The 24,000-nt window shown below is 41.7% G+C and overlaps 1 protein-coding gene and 1 long non-coding RNA gene across 2 annotated transcripts in view; one reads left to right on the top strand and one right to left on the bottom strand.

Annotated features, from left to right (window-relative positions):
- Positions 1–11,548: 11,548 nt before the first annotated feature.
- The window catches only part of atf6b (activating transcription factor 6 beta), a 29,442-nt gene continuing 16,990 nt past the window's right edge, over positions 11,549–24,000 (bottom strand). Inside the window, exons 9-17 of the mRNA XM_028598404.1 lie at positions 23,185–23,364; positions 21,236–21,318; positions 19,922–20,137; positions 16,848–16,955; positions 15,661–15,760; positions 15,286–15,353; positions 14,336–14,435; positions 13,538–13,622; positions 11,549–11,905 (exon numbers count right to left, since the gene is read on the bottom strand). Coding sequence (XP_028454205.1) covers positions 11,628–11,905; positions 13,538–13,622; positions 14,336–14,435; positions 15,286–15,353; positions 15,661–15,760; positions 16,848–16,955; positions 19,922–20,137; positions 21,236–21,318; positions 23,185–23,364 — 1,218 coding nt within the window. The 3' untranslated portion in view covers positions 11,549–11,627. The remainder of the gene's footprint in view (positions 11,906–13,537; positions 13,623–14,335; positions 14,436–15,285; positions 15,354–15,660; positions 15,761–16,847; positions 16,956–19,921; positions 20,138–21,235; positions 21,319–23,184; positions 23,365–24,000) is intronic.
- LOC114568768 (uncharacterized) lies at positions 14,063–16,135 on the top strand. The gene is made up of 3 exons (XR_003694320.1): positions 14,063–14,166; positions 14,309–14,471; positions 15,295–16,135. It is a non-coding gene; the product is annotated as an uncharacterized LOC114568768 (long non-coding RNA).

Raw genomic sequence — 24,000 nt, forward strand, 5'->3', positions numbered from 1 at the left:
GCGTTGCCTCTGTGGGATGAAGAACAAGCGCTGAGGAGAACGAGAGAAACATTAACGCTGCCAGGAGCCGCCATCGCGAGCCAGAAATATTTCACTAGTACGTTTCATTGAATGATGTAAGGTGGGGGGGGCGGGGGGTATAAAGGCAAACGTGCCGTACTGTAAGTGCAGGTTTGGATTCATAGTTCAGCATCCGATGATCCCCCCGCAAGTGATCAGGCCGAATCGAACTGTGTGATGCTGCCCCCCATGTCATCCAAAAATTATTAAAAACACCGCTATTCGTTTGTGCCGTAAAAATTATCGTTTGTGCTGTTAAGGGTTTTAAGTAATTAAAACGTCACCAAGTCCAAAATAAAGTCAAAATCTCCCCAAAATGGTCTCAATCATTTGTGCTGATTTGGCTGTTAAAAAAAAACAACATTTGTGCTACTATGTTTTTTAAGTTATTACGCTTAAAACCCATTAATGACTCCACCCAGACCCCCATTAATGTCAAAAAAAAAAAAAAAAATATATATATATATATATATATATATATATATATAATTAATCTGAACATAAAAGCGTTTTCTCAGCTTTAAACCCGTATATCTCTTTCGGTTAAGAAAATGACAGACAGACAGCGAGACAGACTGACAGACGGACAAACAGCGGGTCAGACAGACAGTCCGACAGACGGAGAGACAGACTGACGGACGGACAGAGGTACAGACAGACAAACAGCGAGACAGTCAGTCAGACCGAGAGACAGACAGTTAGAGAGACAGACAGACAGATTCTTTGCTTTATAGTTCGATTTCGTGTGAACAGAGAGCAAACACATTATATCTGTCTGGGAAAATATGTGTCTGGATCTTTTCTTTGTGAGTTTTCACATAAATGTCCTTCAGGTCATTTCACAGGCTGATGATGTGTGTGTGTGTGTGTGTGTGTGTGTGTGTGTGTGTGTGTGTGTGTGTGTGTGTGTGTGTGTGTGTGTGTGTGTGTGTGTGTGTGTGTGTGTGTGTGTGTGTGAGATCAAAAGCATTTGAGTCCTCTGAGATTCACTCAGCAGCGGTAACATTATGACTGGAAAGAGTTGTAAAGAGACGGATGGACAGGTGTTAAAAAGCAGTCTGTCTTTTATTAGAATATCTCGGCTCCATCTTTGCCTCTTTGCTGTCGATTGTCTGGACTTCACTTCCCAGAGTTCACCTGTCAATCCATTCTGCAAGTCCACCGCTTTGATCCAGACTGAAATATGTCTACAACTATTGGATGAATTCTCTTTGGCATGCATGTACCCGAGAGGACGAATCCTCCTGACTTTGTGATTCTCAGTAAAATGTCTCGACATTTATTGGATAGTTTGCCATAAAAATTTGCGAATAAACACAAATAAATCGGCTTTGAAATCTTAGAAAAAAAGACGCGTTATATAGCTGCAGAAAGTGGCTGAAAATAAATAACAAAATAATATATATAACCAACTATCAATGGATTACTGCCATTGATAGTTGAGTATATACATTTATATATACATATCCAGACACACTGCAAACAGAAACTAACACACACAAACGTTTGTGGCACTATTGTTGTGGGGACCCGTCATTAACATACAGTAATGCATTCCCTAGCTCCTTACCCTAACCCTAACCCACTAAATGCCTAACCTTAACCCTTACCCTAACCTTAACCATCACAACTAAATGCCTAACCTTAACCCTTACCCTAACCATAACCATCACAACTAAATGCCTAACTTTAACCCTTACCCTCACCATAACCATCACAACTACATGCCTAACCTTAACCCTTACCCTAACCATCACAACTAAATGCCTAACCTTAACCCTTACCTTAACCATCACAACTAAATGCCTAACCTTAACCCTTAACCTCACCATAACCTAATTCTAGCCCTAATCCTAAAACCAAGACTAAATTTAAGGTGGTCCACCATTTTTCACTCCCGGTTTTTGGACCCCATGAATATAGTTAAACAAGCACACAGACACACAGACACACAAAAAACACAGACAAACACACATATCATCCTGAGGATTAGTAAACACTGGCAGACGGTGTTTGTGTGTGTGTGTGTGTGTGTGTGTGTGTGTGTGTGTGTGTGTGTGTGTGTGTGTCTGTGTATATATCTGTGTATTATTTATAAGTTCTGGGGTAAATTATTTTGTCTTTAGAGCACTGTGATGCTTCCTTTCTGTCCCTGGGAGCACTTCTTTGTTTCCCCTTGTATCATATATTTAACTACATTGTCTGTCTGTCTGTCTGTCTGTCTGTCTGTCTGTCTGTCTGTCTGTCTGTCTGTCTCTCTTTGTAAATGTCTGACATCAGCTCCGTGTTTTTAGCTCAGTGTTTCCAGAAGCAGCAGAACGATTCACCGCCTCTGTCTGCGGCGCTACGTCGCCCTCTAGCTGACAGAGTTTTCATGAGTCCTTCAACAGGGGGTCCTCAGAGTCACTGCAGGGTGGCCTCCAAATTATTGTAAAATTTCTTCCAAAAATTTTAAATTAATCCAACATATTATTAGCAAATATAAATCCCCACTGATGATAGGCCTACTGGCCTATAGGTAAGATAGTCACTAAGGCCATCCACAGACACAGGATTCACTGTGCTACATGTATAACATTAAAACATGATTTATACAATCATACCAACTTTTATTATTTTAATATCTTGGTATTCTATGCAAAAACATTTATGTATAAAGGCTTTAGGCCGCCCTACATGTTATTGTATGCCCAGTTTCATATGAAACTTCATTTGATACTATATATGTAGTAGGGGCTCCCTGCTCCATCTCACTTTCAGATAAGGAGTCCTTGGCTTAAAAACGTTAAACTCGACCCCTGGAATATATTACTTATCTTTAATATTATACTTATTATACGTGTTCTTGTTGCACCGTTGGTCGGAGAGAAAGTTGTTTTAATTGCTCTGTATGTCTGGCACATATTTTTTAGATAAGGGGTCAGACATTTAGAATATTAATCTGAGTCTGTCAGCAGCAAAACAAGCACTTTTGTGAAGGTAAATACAAGCTGCGCAATTGCTCCTTATTACATTGTAGCTCGTTTCTCCGCTGCAGACTGACGCGAGGGGTGGTGATGGCGCAGTGGATATGACACATGCCTTTGGAGTGGGAGACCCGGGTTCGAATCCCACTGCGATACATCAACCAATGTGTCCCTGAGCAAGGCACTTAACCCCTAGTTACTCCAGAGGCGTGCAACCTCTGATATATAGCAATTGTAAGTCGCTTTGATATGATGATTATTGATATGATAAAGTCGTCAGCTAAATGACACGTAATGTAATCTCGCTTAATACTGGACCGATGTCAGAGATTGTTGTTCCCATCAGTCACTTAGACACAAACACATCAGGAAGATAGGGTCCAGGTTGAACTTTTAAGACCCCGCGGAAACCCAGCTGCAGCTGCCTCGGGTTTCTCTCGGGCTCAGACGAACAAAACGTCCAGAAATCTGCTCTGATTTCACAAAAAAAAAAAAAAAAAAAACTTTATCAGGTTTTCAACATTTCTTTAGCATTAGAGTAATCCAGGGTCACCTGTCTGCAAAGAGGCGATGCTAATCGCATAATAACAACGCCAAAAGGCACCTGGACCGACGACATCACAGTGCACCTCTGTGGGCTGACGTACATACAGGGGAGCGCATGACATGTAATAAAATGTTACTTACTGCAGATCTATGTCATATGAGCGTGCTGGCGGACTCCATCGCCGCGTGGTCTGCGGAGGGCCATACTGTCAGCGGGAAGTTCAGTTTGGATCGGTTCAATTTTGGTCTCGCGTCTTTTCAGTCCGCCGCTGCTCACCACTGGAACGCTCTGCAAAAGATTCGCAAACTGGACAAACTAATTTACGAACAGAAAAGTTCAGAGTCATAAAAACGTGTGTCTTCAGAGTAATAAAATGGCCCTTAGGGGATGGAGGGTGGAGGGCAGCACCTTCACCTGAGGAGAGGGGGGCGACCTTTCTGTTGACTCTCTAGGTTGCTGCCTCAGTCTGCTGTAGCGTTCGTCTTTATGCATGCACTGTATCAGGGTTTCCGCGGGGTCTTAAAGGGTAACTACCGGTATTTTATTTTTCAAGCTGGACCTTATGTTCCTATGTTTCTGTGTCTAAGTGACTGATGGGAACACCAATCTCTGACATCGGTCCAGTATTAAGCGAGATCGCAGCAGTCGGCGGCGGCGAAACAAGCTACGACGTAAGTTAATAATAATTGTCCAGCTTGTATTTACCTTCACTAAAGTGCTCGTTTTGTCGCTGACAGACTCAGATTAATACTCTAAGTGTCTGACAACATTATGGAAAGGATCCCTACAGAGATAGACCTTTGAAACCACTTTGAGACCTTTCTGTTTAACCAGAAACAGCTCTGAAGTCGCTAGCGCTAAACCCACCAGACTGCATTTAAAAAAGCACTACTTTTAGAGAGTATAGAGCCAACATATTCGCACATGTAAATCACTAAACTTTGTGTTTATTTCAACCAAAACTAGCGTTGAGATGGTTGGAAAAGTGGAAAGACGACCCAAAACGCCTTTTCACAGTTGTATTTCGTTTCTGTCGACTTTGAATGAAGTGTGTTTTACGATGCTAAAATTACTGTTTATTTACATGGAGTCTGGTGGGTTTAGCGAACGCAATTTCGCGGATGTTTTTAGGTTTTAAAAAAAGGATCTTACTCTTTAACAGAAAGGTCGACCTCGTTAGAAATCCTTTCCATAACGTTGTCAGACACTTAGAATATTAATCTGAGCCTGTCAGCAGCAAAAGGAGCACTTTTGTGAGGGTAAATACAAGCTGCCCTATTAGCTTACATTGTAGCTTGTTTCTCACTTAATACTGGACCAATGTCAGAGATCGTTGTTCTCATCAGTCACTTAGACACAGAAACATAGGAACATAGGGTACAGGTTGAAAAAAACAGTAGTTACCCTTTAAGGACAATACAAACGTAAGACCTATGTGAACAAAATGTAAGACTAAGAAATTTAAGACTTATTAAGGCCTCATTTTTCCCCCGAATAATATAACGAAGACATTTGTAAGACTTTTAAGACTACGCGGGTATCCTGTACTTAAATAAAATGGGCTGGACAGATAATTTAATTAATAAAAACAGACAAACACTGCAAGCAGATTAACTATTTCCATTAAAAAAACGACAGGAGAAGTGAGCGTTAGTTTATTATTATTATATCTTTATCAAACGCTTCGTTTTTTCTTACAAACTTAAAAGGCAGAAGTTTGTCATTTCATCAGAGAGGAGGAATTAGAAAGATGTATTTACAGATTTAAATAAAAAACAAAATAACAACAACAAAGACGTATTTACATCGTTGCCTTCAGCATGCGTGTTGTTGGAAAAAAATATTTTTCTGAAAAAGGTCCGATAGTAGAAAAACAAACATGAAACGAGTGAATATATCAGACGTCTCCACTCTGATCGGGTTGGTGGTTCTTAACTGGATCACATTCTGCCTCGACCAATCAAACGCCACAATGGCATTTTCATTTTTTTTATTGGTTTTCTGTTTTTAACACAAAGAACAGAACTGAAACTCCAGTTCACAGTTACAATTGTGACAATTACGGTTTTGTCGTTTTTCTGCGTCAAAATTACAACTCTGTTCAATGTTTCAGTCTTCTTTTTCGACACTTGTCGCTCTTTCCGATATTTTTATAATTTTTCCCGACATTTATGAAGCTTTTCCCGAAGTTTTTGTCGATTCTTTTGTCATTTTGTCACTTTTTTCAACGTTATTTGATTTTTTTTTTTTCTCCAAATGCTAAATGAAAGAAAATATCAGTCGAAAACGGGACATTAAAATGTAACGGTCACTTTTTTTTTTTTTAAGTGGTGCATTTTGTATACAATTCACTGTTCAATTTCTTCAATAAAAGAAAGTTGGGAATGATTTCCTTTCATTCGTTTTAAATCCAACAAGCAGTTTTTTGTATTTCAGCTGAATACTGAAAGCAAGTATCACAAGTAATATATCGTTACTGCGATATTCAACATATATTTTCTAGGGCTGCACAATATACAATTTTTTTTAAATCATTATTGCAATATAATCCGTCCTTCCATCTATTGAGAACCACCAGTCAGATGAGAGATATTACCATTATTGCCCAAAACATTTGCATACAATCCTTGTTTGTTTTTGTTTTTTTAAATCAAGAACAAACCGTGGCATTTCATGAGAACATGACTCAGCGGTTTCCCACCCACACTTTTCTAAAACCAACATTAAACTTCATATCCACTTTTTTTTTTCTTCAGCTTTGCATTTCTTTACACAAAAAAGTAACAAATTCAATCAATCGGTATAAAAAAAAATAAGACAAAAAGTATATATATATATATATATTTTTTTTTAATAAACTTTTGTTTTAAAAAAGGAGGAGCAGCGTGCGGTGCAGTGCAGCGGGCTGGACGACAAAAGGCTTCACAAACATAACGTAAAAAAAGGAAACCAGAGCCAAAGAGAAAGAGAGGGAAAGTTAGCAGTGATAGTTCGGCATTTTTTTAGTTTGCACTTCTTCGTTTTCTTGCCGAGAGTTCGATGTTCAGATCGACACCGAACTCGCGTCCGTACGCCGCTCAATATGCTGGGTGGCTTAGCCTAGCATAAAGACTGGAAACAGAGGGGACCTCTGGTTAAAAGGGTAACGAGAATCCAACTACTAGCAGCTCTAAAGCTGATTAACATGTTTAAATCTGTAGCAATTATCCAACAGCAAAAAACTACAAATTTTGGAGGAGTTATGAGTCGGACTATGTCTCAAAAAGGATAATTCAGATGCGGAGATTAACTGACAATAGAGAAGTAACTCATACAACCCCCACTTCATAAAGACTCAAAACTATTTAGTTTAACTGCCTAGTTCTTTTGCCAATTGGAAAATATGTGATCCTCAAGTTTTCATTTCTTTTGTTCATTGTTAAACTTTTTTTTGTTTAACAGTTATTACGTTTTGCGGTGTTAAAAATCGGTATTAAGGGGCCATTCCAAAAATGTTGTGTTGCATTTCCCATCAAGCAGAGGAAGTGAAAGAGACACGGTGTCACGGCAGTCGTGAAATGGTTGTGTAATTTTTAATCTATTGGTTCGTGTACACGGACACGTTTAGCTCGTTTATTTCGTGGTGGTCAGCACACGTAATGGGAATCCTCTATACAGAGGTTGGGAAGTTGGGTTGCAGGGCTCATATTTATTTTAACCAATACTTTTCTATGACTTTTTGTTCCTGAAAATGTAAGTCGACATTATACAATAAGAATACAAATCTGTGTTAAAGTTGACCCTCAGAGGTTTAACAATAACATGAATGATAATGTCTGTGGTTCATAGTGGGATTCATCATATTGCTCCCCGAATAAAACGCTGAGGTTAAGACGACGTGAAAATGGATTAATTAATCACATATTATTATGCTGTGTTAAAAAACTAATTCCATAACTTTTCCAAAACCTTCTGGGTCATTTATGTTTCCATAACCTTTCCCGGCCTTGGAATTTGCATTTTTCAAAGTCCATAACTTTTCCAGGTTTTTTGTAAAACGTATGAACCCTGAAAGAAGAACGGGGGAAAGGAACGGTCCCACGCGGGACACGATCCACGGTCTCTGGGCAACGTGGGACATCAACGGGACGGTTTAGGAAAAGAACAACGGGGGAAAGTTACTCCTGATTTTCACCAACTGCAGAACCGTGGCCGTGACTGACAGCTGAAGTCACGAGGACCCCACGAGATCTCGCGAATTCACGTAGAACAGAACCACAACACCAAGACCAATTAGTTTCCATCCAGAGGAGTAGAGGGGAAACAGCTCTGTGCCGTGTTTTCATGGTGTAGTGCAGGGAAATATGATCTTCCCGTGAGCAAGGTGTATTTTATTTTGAAAATGAATTGAAATACCAATTGAAATACATTAGTTTAAATAACGTGCTGGCCACCACGAAAAATAACGAGATAAACGTGTCCGTGTACGCGAATCAATAGATTAAATAAGGCAACCATTTCACGAACTGCCGTGAGACGGGGTTGTAAAGAGACACGTGAAAACTAAGTGAAGTGATGAGTAAAATTGTTGAGGTGACTCATCACTGTCTTGTCACAAAACGTGAAAAACACACAACAAAGACGAGAAGGAAAACAGGTTTGTTGTGTGTGAAAAAAGAAAATCAGAAACGTTTCTTGGTCGGAAGAAAAATAACACGAAGTGTTAAACGTTTGAGAAGTTTTTTTACAAAGTAAAAAAAAATTTTTATTGTGTCTTGTTTAGGCAGAAATTATCTTTTCTGGGATGGTTTTTACATTTGTTTTTAAATACAACAGTTTATGAACTGGTATTACAGAAGGATGATCCATGATACATCCTACAAGTTCATTCTGTATATATTTCCATAAATATATTGTATTATCAGGACAGAAGATCCTGAGTTCATACTATGAGCACAGAGTGAGAGAAAGTGGTTGGTCCACCGAACTGAACACAAGAATAAAAACGTAGGGGCTTTCCCCCCCCCATTGGAGCATCATTATTCCACAAAATGTATGATTTTTAAATTTTATTTTTTTTTGTCTTTTACTTTTTGTTGTCAAAAGATCAAACGACAAAAAGAAATAAAAAATTATAAAAACGTGACAAAAACATAGTATCTACATACAGCAGGAACACTGATATTTACAACTATTAAATAATCCCCATTCAAAACCAGAACATCTTTCTTTCACATATAAAAAAAAAATTAAACATGAATAATAAATCTGACGGACGCCACATGAAGCCAGAACTTAGTGATCTTCTGAAGTGGTTAAGTGTAAGAAGCAAGGCATCTGGCTCTATAATTACTAAGCTTCCTTTTTGGGGTGGGTGGGGTTAAACTGTTGTTCGCCTATAGATTAGTTGACTTTTTTGCAAATTGGCACCATTTAAACCACCACCTCCACAGGATTATAATGTAAAACAGACGCTGGCAGCTTATAAATAAAAAAGACGCAACATTTAAACCATGTGTCAAACTCAAGGCCCAGGGGACCCAAACCGGCCCCTCACCAGTATTTATCTATTATATTTATCTATATATATATATATATATAAATTACAATTCCAGTGGAATCGTTTGTAAGGCTAAGTTCACACTTGGTGTCTTTTTTGACACGGAAAAGTTGACTAGGGCGTTTTTGTAGCTCCAAAAAGCAGCCAAGAGTGTCTTTTGTAGCTATAACAACAGCTACTGCTACTGTATCCTAGAGCGCTATGTGGAGTGGTGCTAACGTTAGATAAAACAAAGTGGTGGAGCAAGCTAGAGAAAGAACGGGGGGAGAGAGAGAGAGAGAGAGAGAGAGAGAGAGAGAGAGAGAGAGAGAGAGAGAGAGAGAGAGAGAGAGAGAGAGAGAGATGCTTACGTTAGATAAAACAAAGCGAGTTTCCTGAACAGGGAGCACCCGGTCATAATATACAACTCGCTGTGCTCGGACTCCATTTTTTTCTTTATGGAATAATATAATAAAATAATATTATCGTTATGGAAACAATAGGTCTGGCTACTGGTTGGCTGTCAAAAAAAGCGCTTGATGTAGGTCATTTTTATTTGATTTTTTTTCAGAAAGGTTGAACATTAAGATTCAGCTTCATGCAGCAGCCGCCAGTGCTGACGTCGAGCATCCCGACGACACGTTTCCTGTTTCTACCTAAAAGTCTAAAAAACAACCGAGAGTCACAACTACACAAATATACAAAACGCAAACTCCACAGGAAGCTCGGCGGCGAGCCGGACCATCGGCAGAGGCGGCTGGGTTCGTCCTGCCGGAGCTGCACAGGCATGACTTAAAAGGTGCAGTAGGTAAGACTTCTACAATGATAACTTTCTGTCATATTTGCTGAAACTGTGGAACCTACAGCCAGTCTGTAGTGTGATTTGCAAAAATCACTGCGATTAACTGGGTGTCAATCACTGCTCATGCACAGGCATTCATTCTCCCTTGTGGGGGGAGGGGCTTAGGAGACCGTTTTGGCGCTTTAGCGGTAAAAAGGGGAGGGAGGGATGGACTGAGAAGTTGTCGATGTTCCAAATGTTTTAGCCAAGTCCTGGATCTTCTCAATCCTACCTACGGCACCTTTAATTGACCTGCCAACTGCGGCTCAAAAGACTTCTGAGATGTTGAAATGCAGAAAAGAAATATTGATCTGAATGTCTAGAACACCTTCCCTTTTTAGGAGTAACTCACAGTCAGACAGTCTGTGTATACAGATGGATGACACGTCTAGGCATGCGCCGGTTTGAGACTGACGGTATGATAACCTTAAAAGATACATCATTGTTTCACGGTACTGAAATTGCAGCTTTAAAATTTGTAATTTGGAAAAGGTCTGGGTGAAAAACAACTTTTTTTCCATTGAACACAATGCATTTTATTTTTTAACATACTGCACACTGGCAGGGAGACGGATTTCTAAACTGCACTTTATGTCCTTGTCGAATTGTAAAAAAAAAACTGAAACTGTGACCTTGAAACCGGTAAGCGGCCCATGCCTGGACGAGTCTCCCATTTCCTCCCGCTGCACAAAAGTGAAGCCAAAACATCCCGGTATACCTGCGCTGCCATCTTGTAACTTTTGGAACCAGAGTCTTTGCAGTATAGCGATTATGATGGAGCCGGAGTATCAAAGCCCCGCCCATATACCCGGCCCGACCAATCACCAGTCAATCCCAGCTGTCAATCATTAGATTCCCCCCCACCCCTGCTTTTATAGCATCAAATAACTAATACAAACCAAACTGATCAGGACAAACGAACATCAGCGTGGTCGTGAAAATGACAGAAATCATCTTTGGGAGAAATGTATTTGACGTGTACTTTGATTTTTTTGGGTGTGTGGCCCATGTGTCCCATCCGGTCCCATCCAGATGTTTTGGCTTCACTGACACAGTCTATGCTTTAAAAACGGTGCAGCGCCACCTGTAGGCCCGAACCAGTTTCCACATGCTGAGCGGCGACAGATTGTCACGGAGCTTAAAAACTCACCAACATACCAACGAACCATGCTTTAAGATGACGAAGAAAATAAAAAAAATCGACTCGAGCACCGACAGAAACCACCGCGACAGCTTCCGGTCCTTCACGCTGCATTCAGACTGTACACTTTTCACAATTAAATATTAAAAACGCAGTATTATTTCTTAGTGCGAACTGTGCTGCCGGGTCCGTATCCAACGTTCATTTTTTTTTTAGAAATATATTCTTATATATTAGGACATTATCTATCTTATAGAAGAATTTTTTTTTTTAAGTTTTCAACCCCAGAATCTGACCGATGAGTTGGGTTTAGTGACGGTAACAACTTGAATTACTAATTCAAATCCTTTTTATGGGTGCTCGTGGAGTTTTCTTGAATTTTCGGGTTTCCGGGAAAACTTTTCCCAGACAGAAAAGATGTGTATGTGTTACCTTTTAGGCGGGATGATGAAGATATGTTTTTTTTTTTTTTCTCTTTTTAAAAAGATGTCTGTCCTTTAACCATCAAACTCATCATCCCTTCTTGCCTCATCAGACCCCTTCTGATTGGCTGATTAAATATTCAGCTGTCCGTCGACGGGCGGGTAAAGGCTGACCCGGAGAGGAGGAGGAAGACGACGAAGAGGAGGGCGCGGGGTGATGGTGGTGGCGCCCTCGCAGCGAGGTGTGGTTGCCGTGGTGATGGTGGTTGTGGTGGGAGGAGGGGGGGGGGGCGGGTCGCGGAGAGAAGGCGGGACGGCCGAGGACTTGATGGGGACGATGCGCGTGTCCATGACCTCGCAGTCGACCTGCATCATCATCTCGTAACCCTGAGAGGAGTTATAGAGACTCTCTGGGGGAGGGAGGGAGGGAGGGAGGGAGAGGACGAGAGGGAAGCAGGGAGGAAAGGAGGGAGGACAGGAGGGAGAGGGGGAAGGAGAGAGGAAAGGAGGGAGGGAGGGAGGATGGGAGGGAGGGAGGAAATGAGGGAGGGAGGAAAGGAGGGAGGGAGAGGGGAAGGGAGGGAGGAAAGGAGGGAGGGAGAAGGGGAGGGAGGACAGAAAGGAAAGGGGGGAGGGAGGGAGGAAGGAAAGGAGGGAGGACAGGAGGGAGAGGGGGAAGGAAAGAGGAAAGGAGGGAGGGATGACGGGAGGAAAGGAGGGAAGACAGGTGAGGAGGGAGGGAGGGAGAAAATGAGGGAAGACAGGAGGGAGAGGGGGAAGGAAAGAGGAAAGGAGGGAGGGATGTTGGGAGGAAAGGAGGGAGGGAGAGGGGGAGGGAGGACAGAAAGGAAAGGGGGGAGGGAGGGAGGGAGAAAATGAGGGAGGACAGGAGGGAGGGAGGGAGAAAATGAGGGAGGACAGGAGGGAGAGGGGGAAGGAGAGAGGAAAGGAGGGAGAACGGGAGGATAGGAGGGAAGATGGGTGAGGAAGGAAAAGAAAGGAGGAGGAAAGGAGGGAAGGAGGACGAGAGGGAGGGAGGGAGAGTGAGAGAAAATGAGGGAAGGAGGGAGGACCGTGAGGAGGGAGGGAGTGAAGGTGGGAAGGAGGGAGGGAGGATAGGAGGAAAGGAGGGAGGATGGAGGAAAGGAGGGAAGACGGGTGAGGAGGAAGGACAAGAGGGAGAAAATGAGGGAGGAGAGGAGGGAGGACGAGTGAGGGAGTGAAGGAGGGAGGAAGGGAGGAAAGGAGGGAGGACGGGTGAGGAGGGAGGGAGTGAAAGAGGGAGTGATGGGGTTGAGAGGGCAGGAAGAAGAAGGGGTGAGGAGGAAGACAGAAAGAAAGAAAAGGAGACAAATTTAACATAAATAATACTTAAACAAGTACACCACAGTTTTCAGTATTTGGGATCATTCAGACCAAAAAAAAGGGATCTGGCGATTTGTCGCAGGGTTGGGCCACTGACACGGTCCATCTGTGGGACGTCCTGTTGTGTTCTTTAATCCCCCTTCCCCTTCCCTCCCCCCCTTCCCTCCCCCAATTTAGCACAAGTATATCGTTTATAGATCTGGACGTTTCCGACAGCACTTGAAGGCAGCTTCAATTTCCGGAGAAACAGAGAAAGAAAAGCAACAGAGGGTACTGAAGATAGAGTCAGCTGTTCCACACGTTTGGCTGTTTGAGCTTGCGGCAGAGATAGAGGCAGTGATGTTTCCTGTTTCCTGTTTCCTGTGCGGGACTCTCACACCACCTCAAAAAACACCGACAACTGCAGCGCGATGTGGGGGTTTGGGTAGCTCCCAAAAGTTGACTCGGGTCCCAACTTTTTGCCTCATGCCCGCTGCGTTTCTTTGCGTGTCGTTTTTTTATTTTTTTTATTATGGGGGACAATTTAAAAAAAAAATATATATCTTTTTAATGTTGTATTTCTTTTAAAATCACATCCCCGACCACAACACGGTAACACAGAAGTGTCTCCTGGGTAATCTAACCATTTATTTACGTTCGGACCAGCAGTTTGAATATTTGCAGTTGCCTCTACTCACCGTTCACGGACATGGCCGGCATCACCAGAGACATTTTCGGCCGGCTGGTCTTATTGTGGCTGATGGCCGGTAACAGGAGGTGATCCTGTAAAGAGAGAGAGAGAGAGACACAGAAGACACAGTTGCATCAACACTTTAAACTACAAGGTGGTATAATGTTTAAACAAAACAAAGATGAATGTAAACAAAACAAAAAATAAAAAATGAACTACGTATGTTCCATCCACTGACTGTTGCACATATTTAAATAAAATCCCCCTAACGGCTCATATACTGACAAAAATTCATGAGCTGAACTCAAAGATCTAAGTACAAAAAAGGCTTAATTTTCTCAAATATTGTTCACAAATGTGTCTAAATCTGTGTTAGTGAGCACTTCTCCTTTGCCGAGATAATCCATCCACCTCACAGGTGTGGCATATCAAGATGCTGATTAGACAGCGGGATTGTCGCACAGGTGTTCCTTAGGCTGGACACTATAAAAGGCCACTCTAAAATGTGCAGTTTTACGGGGGGGTGGGCCCAAAAACCAGTCAGTATCAGCAAAAACAAAAGTGTTCCATCCATCCATCCATCTTCGTCCGCTTATTTGGGGGCAGCAGCTCCAGCAGGCTACCCAGGAGCAGTAGGTAAGACTTATAAAACTAACTTTCTGTCATATTTGCTGAAACTGACCCTATGTTCCAGTAGAACTACATGAAAAAAAATCTGGTATCACCTAGAGCCTGTAGTGCGATTTTTATGCTCCACATATCTGGAACAAACTCCCAGAAAAGTGTGCGTGCATGCGTGCGTTACCCGTCTGAAGGAGACGACGTAGAAAGTGTCCTCTCTGCGGTCGATGGCGTCCATGAAGTCGCTGTAGGTGACCTCGGGACCAGGAAGCACCTGCAGCTGGCTGCAGACGGGAACAACAACAAGTTCAACGTCAATAGTGAGTTTCACTAATTCGTCTAACTATCAGCTGTGGTTCTCGGCTCCACTAGTTAGAAAATGATCAATAATTCTATATATCTGTAGGGAGAGGGACCAGTAGGACCTTCCTACTCTTGTTTGAACGTGGACATCCTTGAACAGGTTACCGCTGGGATTCTCTAAGTTCAATTTAGGACTTCGTTTAGACCATTTTAATACCAGCTAGGATGACATTTAATGCAGACTTTGTGGCCATTTAATGGGAAATCAGTGTGGATTTTAAAGTGCTCATATTATGCTCATTTTCAGGTCCATAATTGAATTTAGATTACACTTTACTTGAAGGTGTCTACATAGGAGATGTGACTGGGGCATCAACGCGCTGTAAATAGCGCAATGGTCGGTTCAATCCCCAGACCGGCACGGTCAAATCTGGTTAGGGAAAAGTGAAAGAGGCAGCGCTTCATCCCTCCCTCATCACCACCACTGAGGTGCCTTTGAGCAAGGCCCTTAACCTCCAAATCGCTACAGTGGAGCTGCTCAGTAGCTCAGCAGATCAGACTGTAGAAATTGTTCTCAATTGACTTACCTGGATAAATAAATAACGCTGTCATTCAGTTTTTGTCATGGCAAGTTATGGTTTGGGTTCATGTGTCATACACAAATGACACTGTCATGTCACGCTTATGTAGATACCTTCAAGTAGAAAGGGTCACCCGGTTTTTTTCTCTCCGCACAGCTGACCGAAACCAACCAGTTTACTTTCAGTATAGATTTGTGGTTTCAGTTTGTGGTGTCAGTTTCCGGAGTGTGTACTGAACTGTGCGCTGTACCTTTCCAAGGAGCGGTGAGCCTGAATCGGCAGATATCTGGAGAAGTTCGTCTTCCTCAGCTGGGCTTTCTGCAACAACAAAGTGGACTTCAATGATCCGTATTTCTTTCTAAGGGACGCTGAATCAATAGCAACTGCATTCTGCCCCATTTTTGAACATAGGACACAAACCCCTCCAATGTTAAGGTTTCTCACAACATACGCAAAGGCAGTTTTACTTGTAAACCTAACTTACTTTTTCATTTATGTGAAGAAAAAAAAGAAACCGATGGAATAATAAAAAAAAAAAAAAACTCAAAAACATAAAAACAGGCTTATGAAAAAGAGGGAAAAAGCAGCGTCGGCTTTAACAGGAAGACGAGGAGGTCTACTGAACCTGGGCGATTTTGGCCTTCTTGGCGATTTTTGGTTTTCCTCCAGACTTCTTCCTGTCGATCTGGTGCCGATGGACCCAGCCCCTCAGCTCATCTGCCAGCCTGGAGTACATGTGGGGAGAGCCAGAAACACTAAACTGAGGCCAAAGAAATTAAATAAATAAAACCCTCCCGCTCTCCTCCGAAACCCGTCTTTACATCCTATTAAATTTATTAATTATTCATTTCTCACTCACTGTAACTTTTATTCTTTTATTTGTATCGTATTATTTTTATTTATTTTCATCATGATGACCATGGATATTGCCGGAACAAGCTGAAACGCTGCTTTTACATCCTTTTTTTAAAATCACTCACGCAATGAATGTTTTTTTTTTTTTTTGGTAGACTGATTTGTTCGTCCGTTTTGTGAACACATTTTTGGGAAGCTCATTTTAAGCAACAAAACAATTTGTCAACGTGAGTAAAATGTGTGTTTTTGCAAGAGATTTAAAGAAAAGAATAAAAAAAAATTAAAAAAAAAGAAATTATCTAAAGGTCTCACTTTACTTTGAGTTTGTTCTGAACATTTTGACATGAAATCCACGGGGGTCAGGTTATATGCAAATACCTTTGGAAGGGGAATTTAACCCTCCTTTTGTCCTTGAGTCCAATTTGACTTTTCAAAGTTTTTTTTATATAAGAAATACGAGTTTATTTCATCCAAATTGTCCAAACATAACTTGGATACATATGTACGTTGTATGGAACCCAGACAACATTCTTCGCTGGTAAAATTAATAATTACTACCATTGAATTTTGAGTGTTTGATTCAATTTTATAGCATTTCAAAAAAATGTGTAAAAGGGTTTTAAAATAGTGTCCTGACTTTAACTTTAACATATACCAGTCTGTGGTTATCCACTCAACATCCTTGGACTTTAACTATTAGTCAAAATAATTCATAATTTCTGCTTTTTTAAACTCAAATTAGGTATAATGGCATTTAAATTAAGTTTGTTGAGAATGAATTAAAACAAAAGCATTGAAAAAGTGACAAATGTTTCAAACAGCATCAAAGCATACTAAAGTTAGACCCAGAAGGACAACAAGTTAATGGTCGATTGGGAAGACAACAGGAGGGTTAACTTAATGTCTCTGAAATGTATCGTAAGGTATTTTAAGAGCTGCGGGGGGTTGTTGACTGACCTGAGAGACTCGGAGCGGTTGAACTGTCTGCAGTCTGAGGAGCTGAAGTACCGGTCGATGTCCTGCAGCACCAGATCCTTCATGTCACTGAACACATCGCTCAGGTTCCTACAGACACAGACACAGACACACACAGACACACACAGACACAGACACAATTACAGTGTTTCCCCTGTAAATGCCAGGCCAAAACAATATTTTTTTTTTTTTTAAATGCAAAATATCCACCGGGTTTCCCGTAGTATGTTTACATGCACACCAGTATTCCAAACATGACAAGTATAATGGCGAAATTGCATTTAAGCATAATTCCTTATATTTTTTTAGGTTTTATTTGTACTTTAATTCTCTTACAAATGCAGAAAGAGTGTATCTCATTTCCCACATGTAGATTTAGATTCTAACTTTGTGAGACACCCAGTCTGGAACATAATGTGAGCACTGTTCGCCTGAACCGATGAAAAAGATACAAGGTCACCCTAAAACTCTCTAGTTTTCCCATGCCGTTTGAGACATAACGGGGGGAGGGGGGGGTGAAAGTCTTACAGGGAGGAGGCGGCGAAATGGCCCCGAGATGTCTCTTGTATTTCTTGATTGTCTTCATGTGTATCAGACCACATGTAAAAATGGTAGCATCATAATAAGCCAAGTGTGTGTGTGCTGTCACTCTGAAGATGCACATAAGCCTGGTGTTCTGTTCACTCATTTGAGGGACTGACTCCCCACGGAAATCATGTTGCTCCTATATTTGCAAATATATATTTTTAATAAAATACAAAAAAACCAACGTGGTTTAGTCTCCTACTGTCTTATTTGTTTCACTTTACTAAACTTTGAAAACTCTTCCCCTGCTGCAAAGGAAACTTCCATTACACAGGTATCCCAATTTGACACATGTCATCTAGACAGCATATTCTGCACATTCAGGTAGTGCCATGTGCTCAGCACTGTATAGTTTTATGTATCCAGTTTATTTAGTATTAGAGCAGTTTGGTTTTTGAAGCTCGAAAAGCTCTGAATGAAATATCCTACATGACTTTAATAGAAACATTTATTTGACGCCTCGTGATGCATTGAGCTATCGAATCGAGGACATGATGATCGAAGATTCACACCTCTATTTGGGACAGTTTACTGGCGTTGCTTGGTTTACGGCGTACGGTCAGCTCTGTGGGTTTCTATGGCTACTGTACACAAACCAACCAGCCGACAGTTTGCAGGGCTACGGTGGAGGTGCATTGCCAAAAGAAAAAGGAGGAACACCGCTATCTTTTAAACACTGTGAAAGACTTGGATATGAACAGGTATCAACATCGCAACGCAAGAAGCTAGTTGAACGAACAACTCCGCCACCGGTGGAAAACTTGAAAAAAAAAAAAAAAAATCCTATTTTGCATGGCGGCATGTAAACGGGAAATTTAGTGGAATATTTACTTTCATTAGGCATGTAAACAGCTTAGTCCAAATATCGTTTTTTTTTTTTTTTAAATAAGGGCAAAAAAACAGAATATTATGTCCATGTAAACGTAGTGACAGCTGTGAAACCAGGCAATGGTCAGTGGTCAGCTCGTCAGCTCACATCTGTAACAGCAGCTCAGTGGAGCATCTGTTATCTAAACTGGAAGGCACTTGGATTAGGCAACGGTTAGGGTTAGGTGCCTTGAAGTCGACTGTCTCAGCGCTGCCTTGAAGTCGACGTTGAGGGCTTAACACACCATCGAGCGAAGATAACGTTGTAGCCTAACGGTTCCAAACGGGCTCGGTAGTGAGCGATTCACTCCTTGCTGACGGATGCTGTGTTTTTAGCCGAGCTAGACCAGAGAACATAGTGTTAACACAGATCGGCGCTGCCGTTTTGGCCCTCATTGTTCTCTGTAAAGATTGCAGGAAGTGATGTAATGCAATGTTATGCCTGTCGGTGTCTGATGTAAGGACTATTTGTTTGTATCATATGTCTGTTGTCTTGTCATAAAGTGCCTTCATTCATTCATTCATACCTTTATTTAACCAGGAAAAAAACTCCTTGAGATTACAAATCTCTTTTACAAAGAGGGTCCTGGCAAGTGGCAGCAACTAGGTTTCAATAAATACAAAGACGGTAACGAAATAAAAACATAGACACACGTTCACTCATCATATTCAAACACCAATGTCATCATAAAGAAAATCTGGGTCCTAAATCAATTTAAAAACAATGACAGCCTTTCTGCAAGGTCTTTTAGAAAGCCTTTAAAAGAATAAAGTGAGACCAACTCCTTCAACTGTAGCTCATTCTGAAGCTGATTCCAAGCGATTGTGCCACCAACCCATCTGCCCCATGGGGACAATAAAGTTATCTACTACTGCTTTTATGTGGAGTGAGCACTGCCCCAGACTCGGTTTAAAAAGGTTGTCGGAGAACCCGTTCGGTTAGAAATCCCGTTTGTCAGCATTTCTCTCCAACGGTTGGAGAGTAAACGATCGTCTGCCAAGTGAATGAGTCAGTGGCAGTAAAACGTGTCCGAGAGGCCGTTTTTGTGTTCTCTACGAAAAACAGCACGGCGAGGGAACGTTCTGCCTCATGTCACCTGGGGATTATAAATCAGTCACCGAGAAGCACGACATGTCATGTTCTAGTCTAGTCCTTTGTACACATTTTAATGAGGAAAAGTTACATATTGTCGCTGTCGTGTGAGAACACGATATGTCCAAAACCGTAGTGTTTCAGGAAATGAAAACAAGCTCATTTGAAAACATTTTTTCGCCCTTTGCGTTCAGAGACAAACGTTTAGGGAGCTGCCCACTGACGAGACTATTTTTGCAGAGCCACTATGGCTCCGCCCGAAATGCCGATAAGCCAGAGCCCGTTTTTCACCCATCCCATAATGCGGTGTGGACTAGCCAGACCCTCCTTCGCAGCGCTGTGTCGAGGAAGATCTAGCAAAGCGAGACTACTCAAGTTCTGCTGAGGGAAGTGAATATTACGCAGACAGATGATATCAAATATGATGTGAAATGCATTAGTGTGTGTGAGTGTTTTCTTAAAGTAGACACCGTGAAAACTCAACGTATTTGCTTCGTCCGATTCTTCCCACCTGAACTGAAAGGCCTCGGCAGCCTCGTCTCCCGCGTCCTCCTCCGTCTCCGTTCTGTCCTCCACTCTGCTCGGAGGCCGAGACGCCGCCTGCTGCTGCTGCTTATGTTGTTGTTGTTGTTGTTGTTGTTGTTGTTGTTGTTCAAACTCCAGCAGCCGTCGTCCCGTATACGACACCGCACCGTCCTGTAGGCCCGACAGCTTCCTGTCCGTGATGCTGCGGGAGAGAACGAGTCAGATAGATAGATAGATAGATAGATAGATAGATAGATAGATAGATAGATAGATAGATAGATAGATAATTGTCATTGCATATCCCTACACAACGAAATTAAGATGACATCAGAGGGCCACCAATGGTTCTCCGGGCGGTTTGAATTACCCGCTGCAGGTCTTTTCTCTCCTCAAATTAACCCAATTGTTTGAATTCGTAGATTTCAACAAAGTCACATTGTGGGACTGATGATTCGATTTTATAATCATCGTGGCGTTGTACGGCTTTTTAAAAAAAAAAAATGCGAATGTAATGATAGCTAGGATTTTCGGGAGCTCCTGGAAGATCCTTTAGTGCATACACATGTACACAATACGGACGCATTAACAAATACTAAAAGGACAGCAGCAGAAGTTGTTACATAAAAAGGACACAGATGGGCGCCCGGATAGCTCAGTTGGTAGAGCGGGCGCCCATATATGGAGGTTTACACCTCGACGCAGCGGGCCCCGGGTTTGACTCCGACCCGCGGCCCTTTGCTGCATGCAATGTGTCAATATCTAATTATTGACCTATAACTTTTTGTCCATCCACACGACGTTCAAACGAGACCACGCCCCTTTAGGAGACAGGAAGTGTGGACCATTTCACACCATTGGCGCTGCTTGAAATGCACTCATCTTTTGTATGAAAAGGATCTTTGGATAAATATACCAAAAAAAAAAAAAAAAAAAAAAAAAAAGCTGAAATTATGAATTGTTTTGACTAATCGTTGAGATCAGAGGATGTTGAGTGAATCACAAACTGGTTTATGTCAAAGTTAGGTCAGGATATGTTTTGAAACAATTTCAATTTTTTTTTTTTTTATTAAAAATAAAATTGAATCAAACACCCACAATTCAATGAAAGTAATCATCAATTGTACCTGTGAAGAACGTTGTATGGCTTCCATACAACGTGCATGCATCCATGTTATTTTGGGTAATTTGATTGTAAGAAACCCATATTTCTGATACAAAAAAACTTAAAAAAAAAAAAAAAAGGACAACACGACGGTTAAGATGTTTTAAAAAAAAAACAAAAAAAACATGTGCAGGATACCTGACGGGTCCGAAGCTGAACGTCATGAACAGCAGGACGGCCATGACACACACGGCTCTCTTGTTGCTCGCCGAGTCGCTGCCCTGAAAAACACAAAAAAAAAAGGGGAAACTTATGCTGCACGTTCATAAATACTGTACATATAATACAGTACATACAATAATGTACATGCAGAAATACGCCACGAAAACACTTTCTCACTTCCTCTGCGACTTGAACTGGAGTTCTCTTTCTAGAGATTGTTGAGTAAACAAACTTTCTGATGTTTTTGTCAATTTTTTTGCGCCTTTTGACGTTTTTGAAGCTTTCGTGAAAAAAAAAAAGTAACTTTTTTAATGTTCTTTCATAAAAAAAAAAAAATCTTTCGAATGCTATAAAAACTTCCAAAACAACATCCAAATCTAAAGAACGTAGTGGGCTAATCATTTATTTTACTTGTGTCGAGCGTTGTGTGGAACAATCTGCGTTATTTTTCAGAAAATTTGGTTGAAAGAAACCCACTTTTGTGATGGAGAATTGTTTTGAAAGGGGACAACACGAGGTTTAAAGGGATAATTTGACCTTCTCTCTACGGGGGCAGCAGCTATTCAGCTGGATTTTAGGCAGCTAAAACATCAGTTTAGGTGCTCGCTATATATTTAGAATATGTTCCATCGGTCAGTTAGTTTGTGTTATTGTGCGACTTTTGTTGAATCGGAACAAACACCAAAGTCAAACAATAACACAGACAAACTGATTAATGGAGGCAGCGGTAGTCTGCGAGGTAAAATGACTTTCTGTCAAAAAGGAGTGTGGTGGCTTCGAAGAGAGCAGAGAGAACGGCTTTAGTTCCCCGTCATAAAGGGCTGTCTGACAGCAAAGGTAAAGCGCTGGAAATATTCTAAAATATAGCGTCCACTTAAACCGACACTCCGGCCGGCTTCTCCAAAACCGGGGCCGCGCCGACCGCCATCTACTGCAATATAAAAAACACACCGAGTACGAGGAAGTAGCTCTCACTCTCCAACTTCCCCACCGATCCCTACCGTCAGGGTTTACAGCTTTGACAGATTTCGCTCTTCAAATGCTTGTGTGTTCTGCAGGGCAGCCTAGATCTTCCCTTGGCTGTTTTTTTCCTCAGTTATTTCCTCATCTTCAACCTGTTGTTGTTAACTGAATTCATCCGCAGCAGCTGTACTACAGGGGGTGGGGAAAAAAAAAAAAAAATCGATACAGCATAGTATCGCGATATTTTTCGTGGCAATACTGTATCGATACACAGACGCCAAGTATGGATCTTTTATGACATGTGTCGGTCAGTCTGTCTGCTTGACAATCACATTTTGCACCAATAAAATTGAAGTGAGATGAACAAACAGAGAAATGTATCTTTTTCAGATAAAACAGATGTTGACAAAATTGTCCTTTCGGGACATCATTTGAAATTGGAAAAAATCTGAAGTTGGAAAAAAGGTAATCCATTGCAATATATCGCAGAATATTGCAATATGTTTAAAATCGCAATAATATCGTATCGTGACATGAGTATCGGGATGATATCGTATCGTGAGGCCTCTGGTGATTCCCACCCCTACTGTACTAGGACTCTTATCCCCTCCCCCCTGCGTGTGTTGGGTCACTCTGCAGGGAAATCAGCACGAGTCTTCCTTTAATCACAGCTCTTCTCTGTCCACATTTCAAAAGACTGGAGTAGTAAAAAGTAAAAAGGCTGAGCAGGTATGAGGCGCGGCTCTGTAGCCACCTGGGCTCGTGCTACTGAGATGTTGGGTCATGTGGGTCCTTCTTTTGGGTCTTAGGACACTTGGTTGATCTCATGTTCATGGGGATTTTATTTTATGTTGATTTTAGAATGTTTTTTTTTTTTTTTTACATGTTACATGAATGTAGCTCTATGTCCAAGACACATTTCCCCCCTCGGGGACAACGCAGTCTCCCCTCCTCTCCCTCACCTCTCTCCCGGCCAGTCTCTCCCTCAGCGTCTGGTTCTCCCGGCGGAGGCGTTCGTTCTCCTGCTGGGCCTCCCGGAGCTGAGCCTCCAGGTTCTGCAGGTACTCCTTCTTCTTCTTCCTCGACATGCAGGCCGACTCCCGGTTCTTGATCATCCTCTGCTGCCGCTTCAGCACCTTCATCTGCACCGGAGGGGGGGCAGGTTGGAAAGAGATGGAGGAAGAAGGGATGGAAATAGCCCGGAGGGAAGAGTTTTAAAGAAACAAAGAAGGACAGAGGCGAGAGGGAAAATGAGGATGAGGAGGATGTGGAAACAAAGGTAGCAGGACGGATGAGAAGACAGAAAGAGGAGAGTAAATGGAGAAAACAAAAAGGTTCAACGGGGGAATGACGTAAGCCAGCACCCTGAGGGGAACGTGGTCATATATCACAGCGTATACAACAACAGGTGTCAGGGTGGAACACAGAGGATCTCATGTCTTACACGTTGCTACACTTTGCTGCAACTGTAGGGACGGCAGAGTCAGCGTAGGTAAGATATACATTTATCATCATTAATATCATTTACGTATCATTTCATGTCTGTTCATTTCCGGATGGCGTGCAGGTGTATCTCAAGACGTTTATCCTCAAATTAAATTATGAAATAATTTTCTTTTTAAAAGTTCTTAATTATTACTAGTGCTGTCAAACGATTAAAATATTTAAATTGCGATTAAATCGCATTAATGTCATAGTCAACTCGCTATTAATCGCACATTTTTATCTATTCTAAATGTCCCTTGATTATTTTTTCTCATTTTAATGCTCTTATCGAC

Source organism: Perca flavescens, chromosome 14 (genome assembly GCF_004354835.1).
Source record: "Perca flavescens isolate YP-PL-M2 chromosome 14, PFLA_1.0, whole genome shotgun sequence".
Taxonomy (NCBI): domain Eukaryota; kingdom Metazoa; phylum Chordata; class Actinopteri; order Perciformes; family Percidae; genus Perca; species Perca flavescens.